Source organism: Alosa pseudoharengus, unplaced genomic scaffold, assembly GCF_046254945.1.
Source record: "Alosa pseudoharengus isolate Yale_2024_CS ecotype anadromous, Long Island Sound unplaced genomic scaffold, YU_APseudo_1.1 YU_APseudo_1.1_scf_19, whole genome shotgun sequence".
In the NCBI taxonomy this organism is placed as follows: Eukaryota; Metazoa; Chordata; class Actinopteri; order Clupeiformes; family Clupeidae; genus Alosa; species Alosa pseudoharengus.
Window position 1 is genome coordinate 23,331,385 of NW_027468657.1, and position 22,500 is coordinate 23,353,884.

A 22,500-nucleotide genomic window follows, 5' to 3' on the forward strand; every position below is an offset into this window, starting at 1 on the left:
TAGATTGTAAAAAAAAACACACACACACACACACAAATACACACAAATGTCAATCACACACAAATCACTTCTCTAAAACAATCAAGAACACAAGATTTTCATTACATGTTTAAATGTAATGTTAATTTCTTTTCAATGCACTTTTGTTAAGCACTTGACCGTTGCTAGGCAGCTCTGACGTCCCTTGTTTGTGAGTGTCCCTGATATTACAAGTCTTCACGCCACGGCGGTAGAAGTCCAAGGCTGTTCACCAGTGTCCAAGCCTGAGGAAAGGCCTAGGGCTGACCCTGGTCTGAGATTGAAAATGTCGAACCCTGTTGTGAGCCAAGCTACCGCATCTCCGCGCATACCTGCACCATTCCGTCTGAGGACCAGACACAGCAGTCTGTATTTCCACTCTACCGGTGCAGCATTCTGAGCAATTCAAAAGAAGCGTGACTCTTTCAGGGTCAAAACACACGGTTCCTGTTACACAGAGAGATGGGTCTTTATAAGAAAGGGCACCAAGGGGCATGTTTACTGTAGGAAGATGTTTATTGCTAGCTTTGAAGGGATTATGCTTAAGCTTATGCTTAATTTCATTAAAGTGCTGTTAGTGAGGCTTTTCTGATGATACTGTAGGTGAAGCTTACTGAACACCTAGGCGGATAATGAATGTACACACATGTGCGCATACACACACACACACACACACACACACACACACACACACACACACACACACACACACACACACACACATACACACACACACACACACACACACACACACACACACACACACACACACACACACACAACCATTCCGTTTTCTCACAGGCACCTAGTGGGTGATCCAGCACTTGTGCACGTGTGATGAGGAGTTCTGGAGGAGAGTGTTGTGAACCAGACCCGTAGTGTGTGTACGCATCCCTCTCCCAGCAGAAGGCACTAACTCGGCATGCTGTTTACAGGCCCTGTGGCTACAGCCCTCTATCTGCCCGCACAGGAGTGAGGCAGAGGCCTGAGCTTTGCACCATCAATATGCAAGGAGCCAGACAGCGTGAGCGCTGTGCTGCCGTAATGATAAATCCCCCGCACTCAGTCCCAGCAGTCCTGATGCTTATTTCTGAATTATACAGCACATCAGGCATGAAGATACACACACACACACACACACACACACACACACACACACACATACACACACACATACCTGTGTACACAAATATGTGTACACACACACACACACACACACACACACACACACACACACACCTGTGTACACAAATATGTGTACACAAACACACACACACACACACACACACACACACACACACACACACACACATAGTATATGCACACACACACACACCTGTGCACACAAATATGTGTACACACACACATACACCCACCCACACAGACATCTACACTAACCCAGTGTAGACTTAATAAGAGTTTGACTAATTTTAAGGAGTCTTATCAAGACAAATTTGCTTTGTTGCTTGGCAGCCATATTTGCTTTGTGGCCGCTGACCTCAGATGCGTCCGTCTCTGGACTTTGTTTTCATGCAGTGGACTCTGGGAGGATGAGAGTCAATGGCCAGTGCTCTGTTTGTGTGCTGTCCATAAAAGCTGTGTTGCGATGAGCGTTTTTATAGTGGGACCTGAGCCCGAGGCTCATGCCGAAGAACGTCGCTATCGATCACGCTCGTTCCTGGCCGCCGTTAACAACGAGATGTCACCCAGGCGGGCGCTAAACCAGGACCAGATGTTTACCATGCAGGAGGAGACACACACACACACACACACACACACACACACACACACACACATAGACACACACACACACACACAGACACACACACACACACACACACACACACACACACACACGTAGACACACACAAACACACACACACACACACACACACACACACACACACACACACACACACACACATACATACGAGGAGGGAGAGAGAAGCACACACAGAAACAGAGAGAGAAATAAACACACACACACACACACACACACATGCAAACACAGAGAGAAAGATGGTATGCCAGGGTTATGTAAGGTTGACACATCAAGCTGTTTACCATAGTCCAAAAAGAGGGTTTTTGTCTTCCTTCCCTCTCTCGCTCTCCTCCCTCCCTCTGTCCCTGTTATCCATCTGGCATGTTCACCCTGTGTGTGTGTGTGGGTTTTGTTGAGGAGAGCGATTATATGTGCTGGCTATTTTCTGACAGGTTGGCTGACATTTGATCGAGGTGCAAATTGCTGCAATTTGCAGCATGTCACACGCATATTAAAAATAAAGAAATGAAAAGAGAGCCCATGGAGCACTGTATGTTGTGGATATTACGAAACGAAAAGAAAAAAAGAAATATTAGCAGCTCAGTGTATTAGTGCATACGGTATCACTCAAATCCCTTTGACTGGGAATCCATCTCAAAGTCTATTATAATGATCCTCTCTATCTCCCTCTCTCTTTCTCTCTCCCTCTCTCTCTCTGTCTCTCCCTCCCTCTCTTTCCCTCTTTCTCTGTATCTCCCTCACTCTCTCCCTCTCTCTATCTCTCTGTCTCTCCCTCCCTCTCTCTCCCTCCCTCTCTCTCTCACTGGATTTGCTGAGGGAATGGAAAACAAGCAGCCGTCTGTTTTATCCACCTCCACAGCAATGTTATTGAACTAACAATTAAAGCACAGGCAAGAGAGAGCTGAGAAATAGCACAGGCTGACTGACTAGTAAAATCTAAACTCCTTTGCAGTTAAGGGAATGAGTGCTCTCTCGCTCCATCTCTTTAGCCCTCTTTCTCTCTCTCCCCATTTCTCTCTATCTCTCTCTCTCTCTATTTCTCTCTCTCGGTAGCTCACTAACCTCAAAATGTCTTGTAGAGTAATATTGAACTAGCAAGCCAGCTGAGGCCTCTTTCTAACTGCAGCATGTAGTCATCATACTACCAAAGCAGGCCAGGGCATACAAAGCACTTTACTCTCACCTCACGACAACAATGGAGCCAGTGGATGTGGGGGAGCCGGCTCATAGGTGCCCATTAAAGCAATGAACGTGGTGCTTGACATAGTGTGTGAATGTATGTGAAGCTCTCGCTATAGATCTCTCCTGCTGTGTTTACATATGTGTATGGGTTGAACTCTTTCTCTCTCTCTCGCTCTCTCTCTCTCTGTGTGTGTGTGTGTGTGTGTGTGTGTGTGGTCTTACAGACACCATGGATGGCTGCTCCACCAGCTGCAATGGCAATGGAGAGTGTGTGGCTGGTCACTGCCATTGCTTCCCTGGTTTCTTGGGACCGAACTGTGAGAAAGGTGAGTCTATGGGAGAAGGGGAAAAGGTGTGCATTTGTGCCTGTGTGTGTGAGGTCAGAGGTTACACAAGTAAGGACGCATGGAGAAAGGAGAAAGAACACTGGCCCTAATGCATATGTATGAGTCTTGCTGTGAATTCTTAAACATAAACCCACTCACTCACTCACTCACTCACTCTCATAAACATTCGCTGTTTTTCTTTATTTCTGTCTTTTCTCCTCTTTTCCTTTCACACACTTTCTTTACTCCCTCTTTACACTTGTCTGTCACAACCCCCACGCATCACACACAAACAAAGCACAGAGAGAGAGAGAGAGAGAGAGAGAGAGAGAGAGAGAGAGAGAGAGAGTGAGCAAGATCACCATCTCCTCCACCTGGCAAGCATATTTCTCTCTCTCTCCTTGTCTTGTGTCTTCTCTGCAGTAGGAGATGAGTTCATTTAAGAGAATCCCACGCATCCTGCAGCAAGGACATTTCCACTTCTCTCCTCCTTTGCTCTCCTTCTCCGTCTCCTTCTCCTCTCTCCTCCTCTCCATGTCTCTTCCCTCCTCATGTTTCCTCCTTTCTTCTGTCCACCCCTCATTTCCTTTTCTCCTCAGTCCTCTTGTCTCTTTTCTTCCTCTCATCTCACCAAAAGCCTGCGTGGGTCTGAGTTTGCTCTTTTTACTTCTTCATGTTATTTCATTTCATTTCCAGCCTGCCTGCAAGTGTGCTTCCACTGAAAAGAGCCCCGAGTTTATTGTTGTCCCTTTTGCAAGCTCGAATATTACTTCCCTTGACTCTGCACCTTTTTCCTCCCTTTTTTTTTAATTATTTTTTGAGGTTTCAGGTCTTTTTTTAACATGTGTCTTGTTAACTCGCTCTGCAAAAGAACAGGAGTTCTGAGTCAGGTTAAATAATGCAGTGTGGATGGGGAGCGACAGTGTCGGATCCGACAACTTCCACGTCCTCCCAGTGGGCGAGGCTGAATCTGCAGTTCTCCGGGCCAAGTGTCGGCTGTGCTCCGCACGGGGATCCAAGGAGAGCTTCTATTAGGATTCTCCTCGGAGCCAGATCAAACCTTGAGAAGGTTTTATATAACATAATCCCACCCCTTCTCCTCTCCTCTTCTCTTCTCTCTCCCCCTCTTCCACCCCCCCATTTCCAGTTCTCCAGAGGGCAGAGTACAGTATCGATCCTTACGGGCTTCCGTAGTTGAGAATTCTCTTTGCACTGCCTTTACAGATTGGTTTCGCCCGGGCTCTTCAAAGTGGGGCTGCTCAGGATGAAGTGCTGTGGCCTCAGCACGTCGAGAGTCCAGCCTGCCAGTGCAACCAAAAAACATCTTATACTGTTTAGTCAGGACTCTGAGATGCAGTCAGGAAAGGGGGAGAAGTAAATAACAAAACAAACAAACACATAAATAAATAAATAAATAAACAAACAAATAAATAACACATTGTAAACACATTGTAAACCTATTGTTTACAAAAACATTGTTTCTTTCCTGCCGGTGCTAGAAAAGGACAGCGCTGTCTGTCTTCACGCTCCTCAATCATTACAGGCTCAGCAGACTTTAAAAGGGGCCTCGCCTCGGACCGTCCAGGTCCGATAAATCTGTCCGGTTTTGGCTAGCGCTCCGGGTCTTGAGGAGGCCGCCGTTGGAGCGGGCCGGCGAGCCCCTTAAAGCCCATTTCTCTGTACTGGTTCCCACACCTTGCGTGCGGGGGCGGGCGGGCGGGCGGGCCGGCAGGTTGGTCTCTGGAGGTGCAGAGCCTATGAATTATTGTAGCGAATGTAATGCGGCCATTACTGCTGGCGAGGTGGCCCAGTGCCAGGAACGTTATGGAGACTAATAGACAGGCATCTTACAGTGAGGCTGCAGCGCAGGACGCTACCGCTGGGGCTGCTGCTGATGCACAGCTGTTCTCTTTTTCCTTCATTATCTCATCCTTTCTTTTTTCCACCTCTCTCTCACATTGTACTTTAATTACTCTCTGTTCCTGGTCTTTTTAATTCTAAATTCTCCTACCATGTCTTTTGTCCTCTCTTTATTCCATTTCTCCCTCCATGTCTCCCCCTTTTCTCACCTTCCCTTTCTCCTCTTCCTTCATATTTTCCTCTCTTCCTCTCTCTCTCTCTCTATCTCTCTGTCTCTCCATCTCTCAGCCTCTCTGGAGTCCTTGAGCATCTGTGATGGGGCCATGTTAGACAGACAGAGAGAGAGAGGGACAGAGAGAGAGACCGAGAGAGAGAGGCACATTGACCTTGTCAAGGGCAGGCAATGCCAGTGTCTCGGCTGGATCACAAATCACACTCTTCCTCGCCCCCCTCTCCTCTCCTCTCCTCTCCTCACTGTCTCCTCTCTTTTCTTCTCCCCATTTTCTCTATTTCTTTCAATCTCTCAAGTCATTTATCTATCAAAGACATTTATCTGTCAATCCATCGAACTTTCTGTCTGTCTCTCTCTCTCTCTCCCTCTCTCCCTCTCTCACTCTCTCTCTCTGTCTCTCTCTCTCTCTCTCTCTTTCTTCTCTGTGTATCTCATCTTCACCCAGTCTCCCTTGTGAATGTCCATTGTGTGAATGGATGCTAAATATTACCATATGGTTGATATAGTTGATATGCAACACACACACACACACACACACACACACACACACACACACACACACACACACACACACACACACACACACACATGCAACATGGGCTAAAAAAACACATGTGTGAGCTCATCCTTCATGATGTTCCCTCACAGTATATGGCCAGCACTTTTTTTTCCCCAGTAGCGCAGCTCTGTACACCTCATACACACTCTAAAACACATTCTGAACATCTCCTACACCCCCCCCCCCCCTCTTCCAGCACTAGCGCCAGCCACAGCTCCACCCCGTCGTCCTGGAGACGCGCATTTTCACGGTTTGTTTTTCTAACACTGCGGCGCGTCACTCTGCCAGCACCGCCAGCACTCTCGCCCGGGCTCAGGTGCCACTTGTTAGTGAAATGAGAGTGTGTGCAGCTTATCGCAATTTCCATGGTAGACCTCCCCCTCTTAGATGAGAGACAGACTGAGAGAGATAGAGAGAGAGAGAGAAATATAAAAGGTGTATAAACAGAGTCCAATGAGAGAGAGAGGGCAAAGACATAGAATAGAGAGATAGAGAGAGAGAGAGAAATATAGAAGGTGTATAAAGGAGAGTCCAATGAGAGAGAGAGGGCAAATACATAGAATAGAGAGATAAAGAGAGAGAGAGAGAGAGAGAGACAGTCATCAGAATGATAGAGAGAGCAATAGATGAGAGACAGAGAGAGAAACATTCAGAGTGAAAGAAAAAAGGCTGCAGTGAAGCTTGAGGGACTTGAGAGAAAAAAAGCGGAAGAAAGAAAAATGTGCAGTGCACTTGTACAGAGAGAAAGATGGAGTGAGAGTATGATTGTGTGAGAAAGTGTGTGAAAAATTGAAAAAATGTGCAATGTGTGTGTGTAGCACAGTAACATCAGGGGAAGAAATGTGTATGTGAATGTGTATGTATGTATACACGTACGTATCTGTGTGTATATGTGTGTGTGTAAGAGAGAGAGAGAGAGAGAGGGAGAAGGGCAGAAAGAGTGTGGGAGTGCTCATTAGCATCAGCTATTGATTATATTCATCAGGCCGGCCCCATTGCAGGCAGCGTGGTGGTGGTGGTGGCTGTAGGAGAGGAGAGATGTCTTCATGCTCCGTGCTGACAGGCCATCTGTAGGCCCCCTCTCTTTCTCTCTCTCTCTCTCTGTCTCTCTCTCTTTCTCTCTATCTCTCTCTCTCTCTACTGGGAACAACACTGTAGCAGAGGGAGGCCTCTTCATCAACACCACACAAAAGCTGTGGATGATCCCACTGCTAGGGCAGACCAGGGGAGACAGAGAGTGTGAGGGATAAAGAGAGAGAGAGAGAGAGAGAGAGAGAGAGAGAGAGAGAGAGAGAGAGAGAGAGAGGGGAAAATAAAGAGACAGGGAGAGGGAGTGAGAGAGAGTGAGACAGAGGGGGTGAGGTTGAATGAAAGAGAGGGAGAGAGATGAAAAAAAGAGAGACAGGTAGAATGAGATAAAGATAAGAGAATGGTAGAGACAGGGAGAGATAGAGAGAGAGAGAAACTGTGGATCTCTGGGGAGAGATAGAGAGACACAGAGAGGGAGAGAGAGAGAGGTGATAAAAAAAAGTGAGCCAGAAAGAAAGAAATCTACAGTTTAATGCGGCAGCATGACTAATCTCCACAGGTTGCCATGTGCTGTGAAAATGGACTGCTGAGACACAGAGATTTAGCGCAGCCGCTTTATAGTGCGGCGCGAGCTTTGGTCAGCGCAGCATGACCGCGTGCTGCCGAGGTTGCCATGTTGGAGGACAGGGAGTCGGCGGAGGGCACGGGGAGGTTAATGGGATCTGTATGAATATGAAAACAGACGCAGAGCGGCGCATACATGCATACATTACGAGGGCAACTCACCCCCCACCCAACCCCCTTACTTGCGCGTCTTAGAGCGCACGGCGGCGAATCCCCCGAGCGCCTCCCGCGCGTCTCTGGCGTGCCGGAGGAGTGCGCCCGCCTTAGCCTGCCGCGCCGCATGACTACGCCACGGGGCTGAGGCACGGCGAATTAAAAGTCCCCGGAGGATTTCTCCACACAATGCCACGCGGTTTTACCCCCTTTCTCCAAATCCTCCAGGATCACGAAGTCAGTCTTGCATGGCCCCTTTCGTGGTACTCTAGAGGGAAGGAAGGGGGGGGGGGGTGGGGGGGGGTGGGAGAGGAGGCAAGGGGGATGTTTTGGAATTCCGTAAAACAGCGTCCCAGATGTCGGGATCTAACTGGACCTGTTGACCATTGATGGAAGATAACGTGCCTGTTTGCCTTGAAGGGTCAAATCTGACAGTCTGTCATCGCTATCCTCCATCAGTCCGCAAGGGTCATGTTGACTGCACGTCCCATCTCACAGAAGCTTAACAGACAGACATGGACAGGCAGACATGTGTGTATGCGTGTGTGTGTGTGTACTGTATGTGTGGTGAAGGCTGTTAATGTGTATGTGTGTGTGTGTATAACTTAAAGACTGTGAATGTGTGTGTGTGTGTGTGTTTGTGTGTGTCCTGCATACATTCTAAAAAAACATTACCTCATGTATTGCTGTCAAAATACGGGGATTTTTGCATGCCGTGTATGTCAAAAGGAGTACACAGTTATGCCTTCATCTGACATAAATAAAACCTGTCTACAGAGGTGTTTGAGTTGCTATGGGCACCATTTATGATGTTGATCATGGCGCTTGGGGAGCTGTGCTCCCACTAGATAATTAGCCACGTTAAACTGCATCAAGCTCATTACTGTCCCTGTAGTCTGACATGCAAAGAGCACCTCTCTGGCATTCATTTCTCGCCAGGCTGTGAACACAGGAAGCAACCCTTTCATTTGTGTGATGCTAGCTGCAGAAACGTAAAACCTTGTCGAGCTTGTCGATCTATTTAAGCCCTCGCCACAGGCATCGGTCCACTCTTACCACCGTCACAATTTGGTTTGTTGTACATCGGGAGAGGATGGACAAGTAGATTTTAAGAAAGAACCTGGCCTGGCAGAACTGGTTCAACTAGTCAGACTGTCTGTTTTGTCTGTTTTTTTTTTTCTTTCTTTCTTTCTTATCTTCTTTCTTTCTTTCTTTCTTTCTACATATCTATCAAACTGTACATTTTAGTGAGCTTTAATGTGTCCTCTATCTCTCCCTCTCTCTCTCCTTCCCTCTCTTTTTCTCTCCCTTTCTCTCACCCTCTCTCTCTCCCTCTCTCTCCCTCTCTCTCTCCTTCCCTCTCTTTCTCTCTCCCTTTCTCTCACCCTCTCTCTCTCCCTCTCTCTCTCCCTCCCTCTCTTTCTCTCTCCCTTTCTCTCACCCTCTCTCTCTCCCTCTCTCTCTCCCTCCCTCTCTCTCCCTCTCTCTCCTTCACTCCATGGCTGCAGACACGTGCCCGGTGCTGTGCAGTGGTAACGGCGAGTACGAGAAGGGCCGGTGCGCGTGCCACGCCGGCTGGAAGGGCCCCGAGTGCAGCATCCAGGAGGACCAGTGTGTGGACCCCACCTGCTCCAACCACGGCACGTGCGTGCAGGGCATCTGCATCTGTGTGCCCACCTACAAGGGCAACAACTGCGAAGAGGGTGAGCAACACGCCTCCGCCAGCACATGTGTGATGATGATGATGATGATGATGATAACATGCCCACTGCACATGGCCACTTACACGCGTGGACACCCACACACAAATGCTTTTATGCTATTTGAGTGGAAATATACATGCATAACTGGGTAAACATGTATGCGTGCACATGAAAATTCAACAAAAATAGAACATACAAATAGTATACATATGCCTACAGTACACCTATACTGTGCATATTTCGCAAAACATATATATACATACATATAGATGTATAATCATAGGAAACCCACACACTTCTATACAAAGCTCTACATAGCTGTTTTATGGCAGAGACAAACACATACAGAAACATTTTCATTATCCCTTCCACTGTGGCACAATGTCAACCGATCCTTTTGTTGCAGTGATCGCTGATAAAGACTGTTTTGTCTACAGTGTGTGGATCTGTATCTCCACACGGCAGCATTGATCAGCTAATCACCTCCTCCTTTTAGTTTGGTCCAAGTCTGGTCTGCGTCACATACTGTACAACACAACAAGACCCCCCCCCCCCCCTCACCTGCCCCCTGAGGCTGGGGTGGGCACCCACTCTATGGCCATAGATCGATTGCTCGCTCGTTCTTTTCGTGGAATGCCGACGATGTCCGGGGGGGGATAATAGGCGGCTTTTGCAGGAACCCTTTATGGAAGGGTGTAACCTTGATGACAGCAGAGTGCGATAGAAGTGGAGCACGTCGGGGTAATTACAGAGAAGGGTGGCTAAACGGCGAGGCAATCGACACTGTCGGAGAGAGACGCACACTTCAGACCGGGAGAGAAAATATGTACGTCCTGCTGCTATAGAGTCCATAATGGAATGGTTAGATCGACGAGTGTGTATGCATGTGTGTGTGTGTGAGCTTGTATGTGTGTGTGTGTGTGTGTGTGTGTGTGTGTGTGTGTGTGTGTGTGTGTGTGTGTGTGCGTGTGTGTGTGTGCGTGTGTGTGTGTGTGTGGGTTTGTATGTGTGTACTGTATGTGTGGACTGTATGTGTGTTTGTGTGTGTGTGGGTTCTGAGCCTCTAAGCAAGAAATAGGATGAAGTCCGCATTGAAACGTCACAACGAAACCACAATCCTGCTATCCACTTCTAAGTTACTTCTGAATACAGGCGAACGGCGATACGATAATAGGATTGCAGAGTGCTAATTACATTGTAAGACAATTATGCGAATCTCCTCGAGTGCGTAATTTCCTCAGCTGGGCTGATCTCTGATTGGAGTCCTTCTCTCAGTCTGGCTGACCTTTGTCAGCTCAACAAGAGGCAGGCTGATGGAGAGTATATCCCTGATTAGCGCACTGAGCATGCCCCAACCCGCCCCGGGCACCACAGAAACCAGCCCCCACTCTCTCTCCCAGACCCCATTCATTCAATATCCAAGCATGCTCCAACTGTAAAGGGATTTTATTTCTTCTTGGGGAGAGAGGGGATTTTCATTCACACATTTGACGTCATCATCATGCTTCATGTGAACATATTATATAGAACTCCCTGGGGAAGCTGTGGTTCAATGCGGAGCATCCTGACCACAAACAGGGACTCTCTCAATGCAATTCAATTCCGTAGAGCTTTATTGGCTTTACTGAATCGCTCTCTCTCTCCCATCCGTTTCCTGTCCATTTCATATCAACTGTCCTGTCCACATTAAGGATAAAATACCCAAAATATTCTTAAAAATGAAAACAAGAACTGCACAGTAGAAACTGTAATAATGGTCATGTAACCCCCCCCCCCCTTCACTCTCTCTCTATCCCTCTGTGTGTGTGTGTGTGTGTGTGTGTGTGTGTGTGTGTGTGTGTGTGTGTGTGTGTAGTGGACTGCCTGGACCCTCAGTGTGCTGGCCACGGTGTGTGTGTGCGTGGCGACTGCCTGTGCTCGCCGGGCTGGGGCGGGCTCAGCTGCGAGAGCCCTCTGCCCGCCTGCCAGGAGCAGTGCTCAGGCCACGGCACCTACCTGCCTGACACCGGAACCTGCACCTGCCAACCCAACTGGACCGGCGCCGACTGTTACATTGGTAGGGGGTGTGTGTGTGTGTGTGTGTGTGTGTGTGTGTGCGCGCGTTTATTTGGGAGTTTTGTGTGTGTGTTTGTGTGAGGATGTGGGTTTGTGGGGTTGTGTATGTGTGTGTGTGTGTGTGTGTGTGTGTGTGTGTGTGTGTGTGTGTGTGTGTGTGTGTGTGTGTGTGTGTCTGTGTGTGTGTGTTTATGCATATGAGTAAGCAAGCTTTTGTATGTGTGTGTGTGTATGTGTGTCTGTGTATGTGTGTACATGTGGTTGTGTCTGAAAAAAAGAACAGTAGCAAAATTTTGACACTCTCATGCTCTGCTAGGCATGTGAGCTTGAATGTATGTGTGCAAAAGTGTATGACTGTGTGTGAATGTAAGTGTTTGTCAATGACGCTATGTCTAGCGATGTATTAGTGTGTGTGTGTGTGTGTGTTTGTGTGTGTGTGTGTGTGAGTGAGAGAGAGAGAGAGAAATACAGAGAGGAAGAGAGAGAGGATGGGCAGAGTATGTGTGTGAGTTTGTGTGTGTGTGTGTTTCTTTCTGTCCCAGAGATATGTGTCTGTGTGTGTGTGTGTGTGTGTGTGTGTGTGTGTGTGTGTGTGTGTGTGTGTGTGTGTGTGTGTGTTTGTCTGCAATGAGTGTGTGTGCAAACATGTTTGTGTGTCGCAGTGTGTTAGTGTTTGTGTGTGTGATGTAGCAGAAGAAACTGTGTTGTTGGCCAGAAGTGTTAATGGAGACTCAGATGGGCTGTCCCGCTGTGCTAGTCGTCCTGCACTCCGAACACACACACACACACACACACACACACACACACAGACTCAGATGGGCTGTCCTACTGTGCTGGTTGTCCTGTGCTCAGAGCTGTGACTCTCTCCCACACACTGAGTGCAAATGAGAATGGCTTTCTCCACTGCCACACACCCCACTCTTCGTCATTTCATTTCATCGTTGCTCCTCTCCTCTCTTCTGCTCATCCCCTCTTCTCCTCTCTTCTTTTTTATTCCTTTTTAATTCTCTTTATTCTTGATCTCTGCCTCTCTCTCTTTAATTCTCTCTCTCTCTTTAATTCTCTCTCTCTCTCTCTCTCTCTCTCTCTCTCTCTCTCTCTCTCTCTCCTTCATTTTTGCCTACACTACCGGTCAAAAGTTTGGGGTCACTTAGACATTTCCATTCCACTCCATTCATTATACATATTATATTATATTATATTATATTATATTATATTATATTATTTTAATCAGCGCAGCAGTTTTTTAGATTACATTATGTGCTTACATAATTGCAAAATGGTTCTCGGCTGTTGTAGAAAGAAAAGGGTGATCTTTAATGCAATATCTACATTTCCCATTATCAGCAACCATTCATCCAATGTTGGAAAGGCACATTCTGTCTAATCTGATATCATTTTAAAAGGCTAACTGAGAAAACATTGGAGAACCCTTTTGCAATTATGTAAGCACACAATGTACGATAACCTGAAAACTGCTGCCCTGATTTAAAAAAAAAACCCAAAACCATGCAACTGATGTCAGCTGGTATTCTGTCTATAATGGAGTGGAATGGAAACTTCTAAGTGACCCCAAACTTTTGACCGGTAGTGTATGTTTCTCACTCTCTTTCTCTTTTTGTCTTTATATCTCTGTGGGATCAGTGATGATGCAATCATTCTCAAAAAGCATCCAGCTTGTTGTCTCTAGTTTGTAATTTTAGTTTGTTGTTCAAATGATGAAATATGTTGTTATTGTAGACAGTTATTTAAATGAAAGGAGAAATCCGGCCAATTTTAACACGGAGCTCAGTTGATCATGTTCATGGAATGCTGTCGGGGAAAACGTGAAAACAAGATGGAGGCTCCAAATGAGAGCTGCAGCTGCACGCTACTGAATGGAATATGGAGGACCAAAGATGACAGGATAAATAAATAAATGCAGAAATAAATTATGAGATTTAGCCTACAAATGAATAGATGAATGTACAGTTTGTCAAGAAACTAGTTATTTATTCATTTATTTCTCTATTCTTCATTTATTTATTTCTGTCTTTCTATTTATTTACCTAGACTATATTTCCACATTGCTTGATTTATCTACTTTTCCATTTCCACATTGCTTCATTTTTGTGGACTATTATTGAATTAATTTATTTAATTAGTTTTATATGTATTTAATTTCTTAATTGTTTCATTCATTTAATTGTCTATTTCCACATTGTTTAATTTATTAATTATTTACTATACATAAATGAGTTAGCAATTAGATGATTGTGGAAATGAATTAGGCCTACCAGTATGACCAAACTGTAGATACATTTATTTATTTGTAGCCTACATATCTAATTTATTTCTGCATTTATTTATTTATCCTGTCATCTTTGGTTTTCCATATTCCATTCATCTATATTAATATATAAACATTGCAATGCTGAGTCATCTTATTTTGGACATACACTTCACATTTGGTCTCCGTGGAAATAGGAAATGGCATGAGATTGACTTAGGTATGGACTTTAGGCTACAGGAAGCAACGGTGGGAAACAGGTACAGTAGTGTGACAGCCTAGGCTACAAACAGAGGATTTATACTGTTCATTCACAATTATTGGGTTGAACACGCACAGTGGTGTCATGTAAGCACCCTATTCATGTTGCACAGCACTTGTCATGACATTTTGAGTTTGTTAGGAGGCACAAAGGTACAGTTTAGAACATGCCCCCATAAGGTAGCTTGTAAGCACTTTGGCTGCTTTAGCCGCTAGCTGGCTAACTCGCGTCAGACAGCACCGATTTGTTTCATGTTTTTTTTCTAACCGACAGCATTCAGTGAACATGATCAACTGAGCTCCGTGTTAAAATTGGCCGGATTTCTCCTTTAAGAACAGATAAGCAGGAGAGAGAAAAGAGAGAAAAAGGGAAATCTTTAGATAAAAGAAAGATATGGAGAAATACTAAGCAAATATGAACAAATAACCTTAAGGGGAAAAAAACATTTTTCATCAGACCCTTGAGGAATTTGAAGACTCAATAAACCAAACCCAATTCTGTAACAAATGGAACAGCCTGGACAATAAACAAAATCAAGACACACCAACAAAGTAAATGTTTATGGAACATGTGGAAAAATACATTTTGAAAATCTCTTCAAAGATACAAAAGATACACCAAAGAACTACAGTTGGGCATTAAACTCTTAAGGAAAACTGAGTACTCTGGAGTCAGTCATGAAACATAATCAAAGCCCCCTCGTCCATCCAATCACCGCTGTTGAGCTAACCAGCCAATCACCGCTGTTGAGCTAACCAGCGCACTCCAAACTCTGAAAGCTAAAAAAGACCTTGGGCCTGACAGCATGAAAATAGCAATAGCTCAGCCCCTCTTAACTCCAGTGGGCACTCCTGAAGCTGTCCAGTCTTGTTCTACAAACTGCCTGTTTCTCTCAGATGTAGACAGGGGAGTACCCCAGATTTATAACCCCCTTATTTATGCCCTCTTTATCGAGCACAATGTTTTGAGTAAGAGTCAGATTGGCTTCATATGTTAATACTGTCCATTCTCCTCTGGTTTTATTTATACCCTACAAACTGAGACCAAACTGAGACTGTGTGTGTGTGTGTGTGTGTGTGTGTGTGTGTGTGTGTGTGTGTGTGTGTGTGTGTGATTCTGGCACAGCCATGGCTACCAGCAGATAAATAAAGGAGTGGTTGGAGTGGATGTATTTTGTTTTGTTTGCATATGTAAGGGTATTGTATATGATATTGCATGTTTGAACCAAATAGACAACACACTTTTGTGTGCTTAGACATATTCTGCCTTTGCCTACAAGACACAGTCTCTCTCTCTCTCTCTCTCTCTCTCTCTCTCCCTCTGTGCCTCCCTCATAAACACAACGCACACACACACACACGCACACACACACAAACGCACAAATGCACAAATGTTCTCTCTCCATGGCATTCATGCACTCCTATATCACATTTTGGGTCTGAATTCCTCAGCTTTCATTTGGCTGCTTCCACCCAGCTTCAGAGCGAGACCATAATGACTGCTGAAGGAGGTTTTTTTCCTTTCCCCTCCGTCCTCCTCCCCAGCTCCAGTCTTCCCGACCTGCGGCTAGGATTAAGGATTAGCTGCTAGTACTATCAAGTGCACAGCTGATGCATGCTCTGTCATACTCTCTGCAGTGGTTCTTTGTGGACGAGTGGAAGGCTTCATCTGTTAGCCCAGTTGAAATAGTCTTGTTTTGCATCCCAAAAAATGGCAAAATGGTATGAATGGTACAGTGTTTGTTTGTGTATGGTATTGTGTGCGTATGTGTGTGTGTGTGTGTGTGTGTGTGTGTGTGTGTGTGTGTGTGTGTGAGCTTGTGTACTCCCATTAGTATTTGTGAGTGCACACTGTGTTTCTGTGCCTTTATATTGTGTATGTGTTCTAGTTTGTATTGTGTCAAAGTACTTTGTATGGGAACGCATGTTACACAGCGTTTGGCATGGACACACGTGCTGTAGCCTTGGCGACAGCATCCTCTTTGCACCCCCAGCAGCACTTCTGCACATGGTCACTGCACATCACTCCACAGTGATGGACAGGCAGGGATAAAGGAGTGTCTGGGACAAAAAACATGTTTTTCTTCTTCTTCTTCTTCTTCTTCTTCTTCTTCTTCTTTCCATATTCCTCCATCTCCGCCTGGGCATGCAATTAATCAAACCGCCATCCACAGGTGCTAAAATAGGAAGTTTTATTTTTTATTTTTTGAAGTTTGAATCTCACCATGGTAATGAAGTTCTAACGTATGAGAGAGGGAGGCAGAGAGAGAGAGAGAGAGATGGAGGAGGGGGTGAGGGAGGGAATAGGCCGCCTCTCCAATCTTAATACCTTTTTTTATAAGCAATGTATATTTAAATTGAAATAACTTTTTGTACGGTGGCGGCAGCGTGTACATGTGAGTGAGTAAGTGGGGATTGGAGGCTGCCTCCAGCACTGTTCTCTGCCGTTGATGGATGGGTGGTCCACAGGCTGTGGGCGAGAGGAGAGGAGAAGAGTCATTGCGCTAATACTACCTACCACCTCCACATATTAAGACCGGGGCTGAGGAGAGAGATAGAGAGAGTGAGAGTGAGTTGAGAGAGTTCAGACTGCTGTCTGACTGCGGGAACTGTGCTGCCAATACTAATCACTGAGTTTTAGTCTGGTGCAAGTTCTGTATTATTATTATTATTATTAGTAGTAGTAGTAGTAGTATGTTGGGCGGTAATTGTAAAGTACAAAGCTTTTTTGTTTGAGGGGAAAGTAGAGGAAAGAATGTCTACAGTGTGTATGATATTTTTGTGTGAGCATGTGTCTTTGAGGGAGAAGTGTGATTTTCTGCCCAAATCATTTCCATTCCTCTAGAATGTATTCCTCTCACCAGTGACATGTTCTCTCTCTGCCTCTTTTCCTACCCGCCTCCACGCCCCTCTCCCTTGCCCTCTCTCCATCTTCATTCCTTTTCATCCCTCTTTCTTTCCGCCTGTCTGTCTTCTGTCCCTCCTTCCTCCCTCCCTGCCTTCTCCCTTCTCTAACCCTCTTTCCCTCTCTCTTTTTCATCCTTCCTTTTATCCCTCCCTTACTCCCCCCCCCTCTCTCTCTCGCTCTCTCTCTCTCCCTCCCTCCATAGAGGTGTGCCCAGTGGCGTGTGGCAGCCATGGCGTGTGCACGGAGGGCCAGTGCCAGTGTGAGGAGGGCTGGGAGGGGCTGGCGTGTGACCAGCGGGCGTGCCACCCGCGCTGCGAAGAGCACGGCCAGTGTCGCGAGGGCAAGTGCGAGTGCCACCCCGGCTGGGAGGGAGAGCACTGCACCATAGGTGGGTCAAGCCCGCTGCCAAGCCCACACTGCATGGGCAAATACAGATATTAACATACATGGGCAAGGACACACAAACACACACACACACACACACACACACACACACACACACACACACAGTCATACACACACACACACACACACAGTCATACACACATACTGTACATGCACACATACACACACATGCAGAAATGCACACACACTGGCATGGAAATGCTAACACACATGCTTACTGTACGTGCACACATCTCATAGAAGAGCAAACACAGACACAGATGCACGCATGCCCTCATCCAAATACACCCACATGTACACGTACAGACACATACACAACATGCGCGCACACACACAGACACACACACACACACACACAACATGCACGCACACACACACACACACATACACACACAACATGCACGCACACACACACACACACACACACACACACACGAACACACACACACACACACACACACACACACACACACACACACACACACACAGACACACACAAACACACACACGAACACACACACACACACACACACACACACACACACACACACACACAGACACACACATAGACATACACACACACACACACACACACACACACGAACACACACACACACACACACACACACACACACACACACACACACACACACACACACACACACACACAGACACACACAAACACACACACGAACACACACATACACACACACACACACACACACACACACACACACAGACACACACATAGACATACACACACACACACACGCACACACACACACACACACGAACACACACACGAACACACACACACACACACACACACACACACAGACACACACAAACACACACACGAACACACACACACACACACACACACATACACACACACACACACACACACACAGACACACACATAGACATACACACACACACACACACACACACACACACACACACACACACACACACACATACAACATGCACGCACACACACACACACACACACACACACACACACACACACGTGTTATATAGACAAATGCACTTACACGCTTGCATGCACACACACATCTTCATGTTTACAGCAGATGTAATTTGTGCCATACCATTATATCTGACTTCTGCTTTATTATATAAGCAAACTGTAGCTTTGCTGAGCACTCAGTAACAAGCCAGCTAGATCCTGTTTATTAACGTTAATGGCCTGTCTAATTTATTCTGTAATGATTTTGGGTCAGAGCCAATGTGTTTTCCAAACATTAGCTGGGTTCACAGACCCTGATCATGTGGGCGGTAAAAACTAAAACAGTTTGAGCAGGAACACATACCATGCAGTGTTTCATTATATTGTCACACTTTTAAAAGGTCTTTTTTCTGTCCAGGTGTTTATGCTCTCTCTCTCGCACACACACACACACACACACACACACACACACACACACACATATGCTATACAGTATGTGCAGTATATATCGCACGCACACACACACACACACACACATATATATATACTATATGCGCAGTACATTGTACACACCCTCCCAGACACACACAAACACCCCAATTCCATTTAGAGCTTTTCACAGCTAATTTGATTTTGTTTAAGCTGTGATATTTACTTGTCAAGCCATCTCTTCCAATCTATTTCTAGCCTGACACGCTGACATATAATAAAACATGCTCCTGGCAGAAGTGTCAAGATGAATTTTTAAATATATAGCAATAGCTATGCAAAAATATATAAATAAATCGCTCAACTGTTAAAAAGGGAGCACAGACTGTCTCTATCACTGGAGAAGCTATTAAGTGCCCATATTTCCAAAAAAAAGAAATCTCACTCCTCCTCCTCCTTACTCATACACTTTTACTCTCTCTCTCTCTCTCTCACACACACACACACACACACACACACACACACACATACATACACACACACACACACACTGCGCTCCATTTTAACTGGCAAATTACAGGTGCAGCTGCATCCCATCATCCAGACAGGTTCCACTAATTGCACAGTTCACACTCCCACCTCTCTGTGTGTTCTTCTGTCCGTCCATTCTTCCATTTAAGCCACCATTGTGGCTTCTACTGTGATGCACACATTGTCCACCTCAGACCCATAGCCTCATTCTGACTCAGACCCATAGCCTCATTCTTACTCTCAGACCCATAGCCTCATTCTGACTCAGACTCATAGCCTCATTCTGACTCTCAGACCCATAGCCTCATTCTGACTCAGACTCATAGCCTCATTCTGACTCTCAGACCCATAGCCTCATTCTGACTCTCAGACCCATAGCCTCATTCTGACTCTCAGACTCATAGCCTCATTCTGACTCTCAGACCCATAGCCTCATTCTGACGCTCTCCATTTGTTCTCTCTGTTTCTCCATGCAGCCCATGACTTTGACGACGTCGTGAAGGGTGAGTGCAGATCCAGCCTTTATAGTGTGTTATAGTCTGTGTTGTTTCACATCTGTATTGTCTGTTTCACGTCTGTGTTGTGTCTGTTTCACGTCTGTGTTGTCTGTTTCACATCTGTGTTGTGTCTGTATCACATCTGTATTGTCTGTTTCACGTCTGTGTTGTCTGTTTCACATCTGTGTTGTGTCTGTATCACATCTGTATTGTCTGTTTCACGTCTGTGTTGTGTCTGTTTCACATCTGTATTGTCTGTTTCACGTCTGTGTTGTCTGTTTCACATCTGTGTTGTGTCTGTATCACATCTGTATTGTCTGTTTCACGTCTGTGTTGTGTCTGTTTCACATCTGTATTGTCTGTTTCACGTCTGTGTTGTCTGTTTCACGTCTGTGTTGTGTCTGTTTCACGTCTGTATTGTCTGTTTCACGTCTGTGTTGTGTCTGTTTCACGTCTGTGTTGTGTCTGAGTTGTGCCTGTGGTGCATTTATTTATTAATCTTTGTATTGTGTCAGCACTGTGTGTATTGTTTTTTTGTGTGTATGTGTGTGTTGTGTCTGTTTCTTGCCTGTGTTGGAACCGGTGGTGAAAGGAGCTGAAATATGAAATGACTCTCTGTTGCTTCTGCTGTGATCAATCGTGTAACAGGCCATCATATATCACTTCACCACAACACAGCCGATTGCCATGGCCTGCAACTCAATTACTGACTGCACACTCTATTCTCTAGCCTTTGCTTGGGTAGATCAGTTTCATAGATAGACTCTTCTGGACCTAAATTTCTTTGACAAGCAATGAGCAAGTAAGTGTTGTTCTCTGAAAGCTCTGCTTTGCGTGCAACGACCTTGATTGGCAGCAGCTGGCTTGGTGATTGATTGGGAGTTAAAGGCTCCAGGATCCAGTTCCTGAGGGAAGGCTTTTGGTGTGGGGACTGCTGGCTGTCTTGCTGCCTCTCAGCCTGGGATTTTGTCTCGTCTTCTGATTTGGATTTTGTGTCATGTCTATGTAGTGTTTTGTTATGGTTTATCTTGATGTAATAAATCCCACTGGTTGGGTACATTTTAAAAGGTGTTATTGTTATTTATTAGGATTTGGGGTCAGTGGTGGGTTTTTGTTCACCCTTAGGAGACATAAAGGTGGGGTGTAACACGCACACTGTGCCTTGACATTACTTGGAATTTCCTAAGCTTTCACTTCATCACCACCCTCTAACCATAATGGCTAGGGCGAGAAAACAAACCATTAGATGTTTAAATCAAATACAGTTAATTTAATCTAAGAAAAGTGTTTCAAATGATGTTTGACATCAAACAGCATAAGTACATGGTATAGTCTGCGAGCTTTGGTTGGTGTTTGGAATTCGATAGTGTTGTAGAATGTGAAGCCAAACTCGACTCACAATATTTGCACAGCCTCTTAACGCACAAATCCTTGTTTACGTTTAAAGCCATTAATTGTCTGCCAGTTCAATAAAATGAGTGGAACTTGAAGAATTACTGCTACCTTACAGTAACCTCTCCTAGTGGACCATTTCAAAAAAAGATTTATCGAATCGCTCAACACAGCAAACGCGGCCAGGCAAGCCAACCTTTAGGAATCATTACAGAGGACGTTTAAAATGAGCGTCTGAGCATGGCTTTCACCTCTCTGCCTGCTCTCCAAAACGGATCGGCTCGTATGGATTTGTCCGCTGGCAGAATAAAAGGCCTCTGCGCCAGACTCCAGACTTGTCTTGCCAGGCTGCAGGCTTTAGGAGAGGAGAGAGACGCCGAGGGGGGCAAATCTCCCGCGTCGGTGGTAGAACCAGGAAACCATGCTGTGATGAAGCTGATCGATAAAGCCCCAGCAAACACACACACACACACACACACACACGCACACACACACACACATACGCACACTAACACACTCTCACACACACAGAGACACTCAGACACATACACACATACAGTACACATGCGCATAAAAACACTCATAGACACACACTCTCATAAAAACACTCATAGGCACACACACACTCACACACACACACACACACACACACACACACACACAGACCCCCAACAGACATGCTTGAACAGACATCATGACTGCTCTTAATGCTCACACATAAGACTCAATTACACACACACATGCACACACACACTCACACACACACACACACACACACACACACACACACACACACACACACACACACACACACACACACACACACATACACACACACACACACGCACACACACACACACACACGCACACACACACACACACATACACACACTCACACACACATGCACACTCTCTAGGACAGCTGGTAATGTTTCTGGACATTGTGTTGTCCCCAGCGAGCGCTGAGCGTGTGGTGAGATTTGTGATCTTGGTTGAGTGTGTGTCCCAGAGGGCCTGTGTGAAGGGAGCCAGCACTCATGGAGTTTTGTTGGTAGCAAATGTAGCAAAGACATGGGAAAGGTTTCATCTCGGACTCATCTCACTCCCTCCAGCCCTCTGTCGCATCTCTCTCTGGTCTGTTCTTCTCTTTCTTTCTGTCCCTCTATCTGTCTTTTTTTCTGTTTTGTCCCCTCCATCAAATTATTCACTTCCTTGCCGCTTGTTATTTTTCTTAGTCTCACTTTCTCCTTTCTCTCTCTATCCCCCTTCCATCTAAATCTCTCTCTCTCTCTCTCTCTCTCTCTCTCTCTCTCT

General features: G+C 45.7%; 1 protein-coding gene across 2 annotated transcripts in view; it reads left to right on the forward strand.

Annotated features, from left to right (window-relative positions):
* The window catches only part of LOC143133157 (teneurin-1-like), a 176,375-nt gene that overhangs the window by 75,511 nt on the left and 78,364 nt on the right, over positions 1-22,500 (forward strand). Inside the window, exons 8-12 of one of the 2 annotated variants that reach the window (XM_076292927.1) lie at positions 3,208-3,309; positions 9,275-9,469; positions 11,325-11,525; positions 17,165-17,350; positions 19,774-19,800. In XM_076292927.1, coding sequence (XP_076149042.1) covers positions 3,208-3,309; positions 9,275-9,469; positions 11,325-11,525; positions 17,165-17,350; positions 19,774-19,800 — 711 coding nt within the window. The remainder of the gene's footprint in view (positions 1-3,207; positions 3,310-9,274; positions 9,470-11,324; positions 11,526-17,164; positions 17,351-19,773; positions 19,801-22,500) is intronic. The other variant, XM_076292928.1, reaches the window with a different exon arrangement.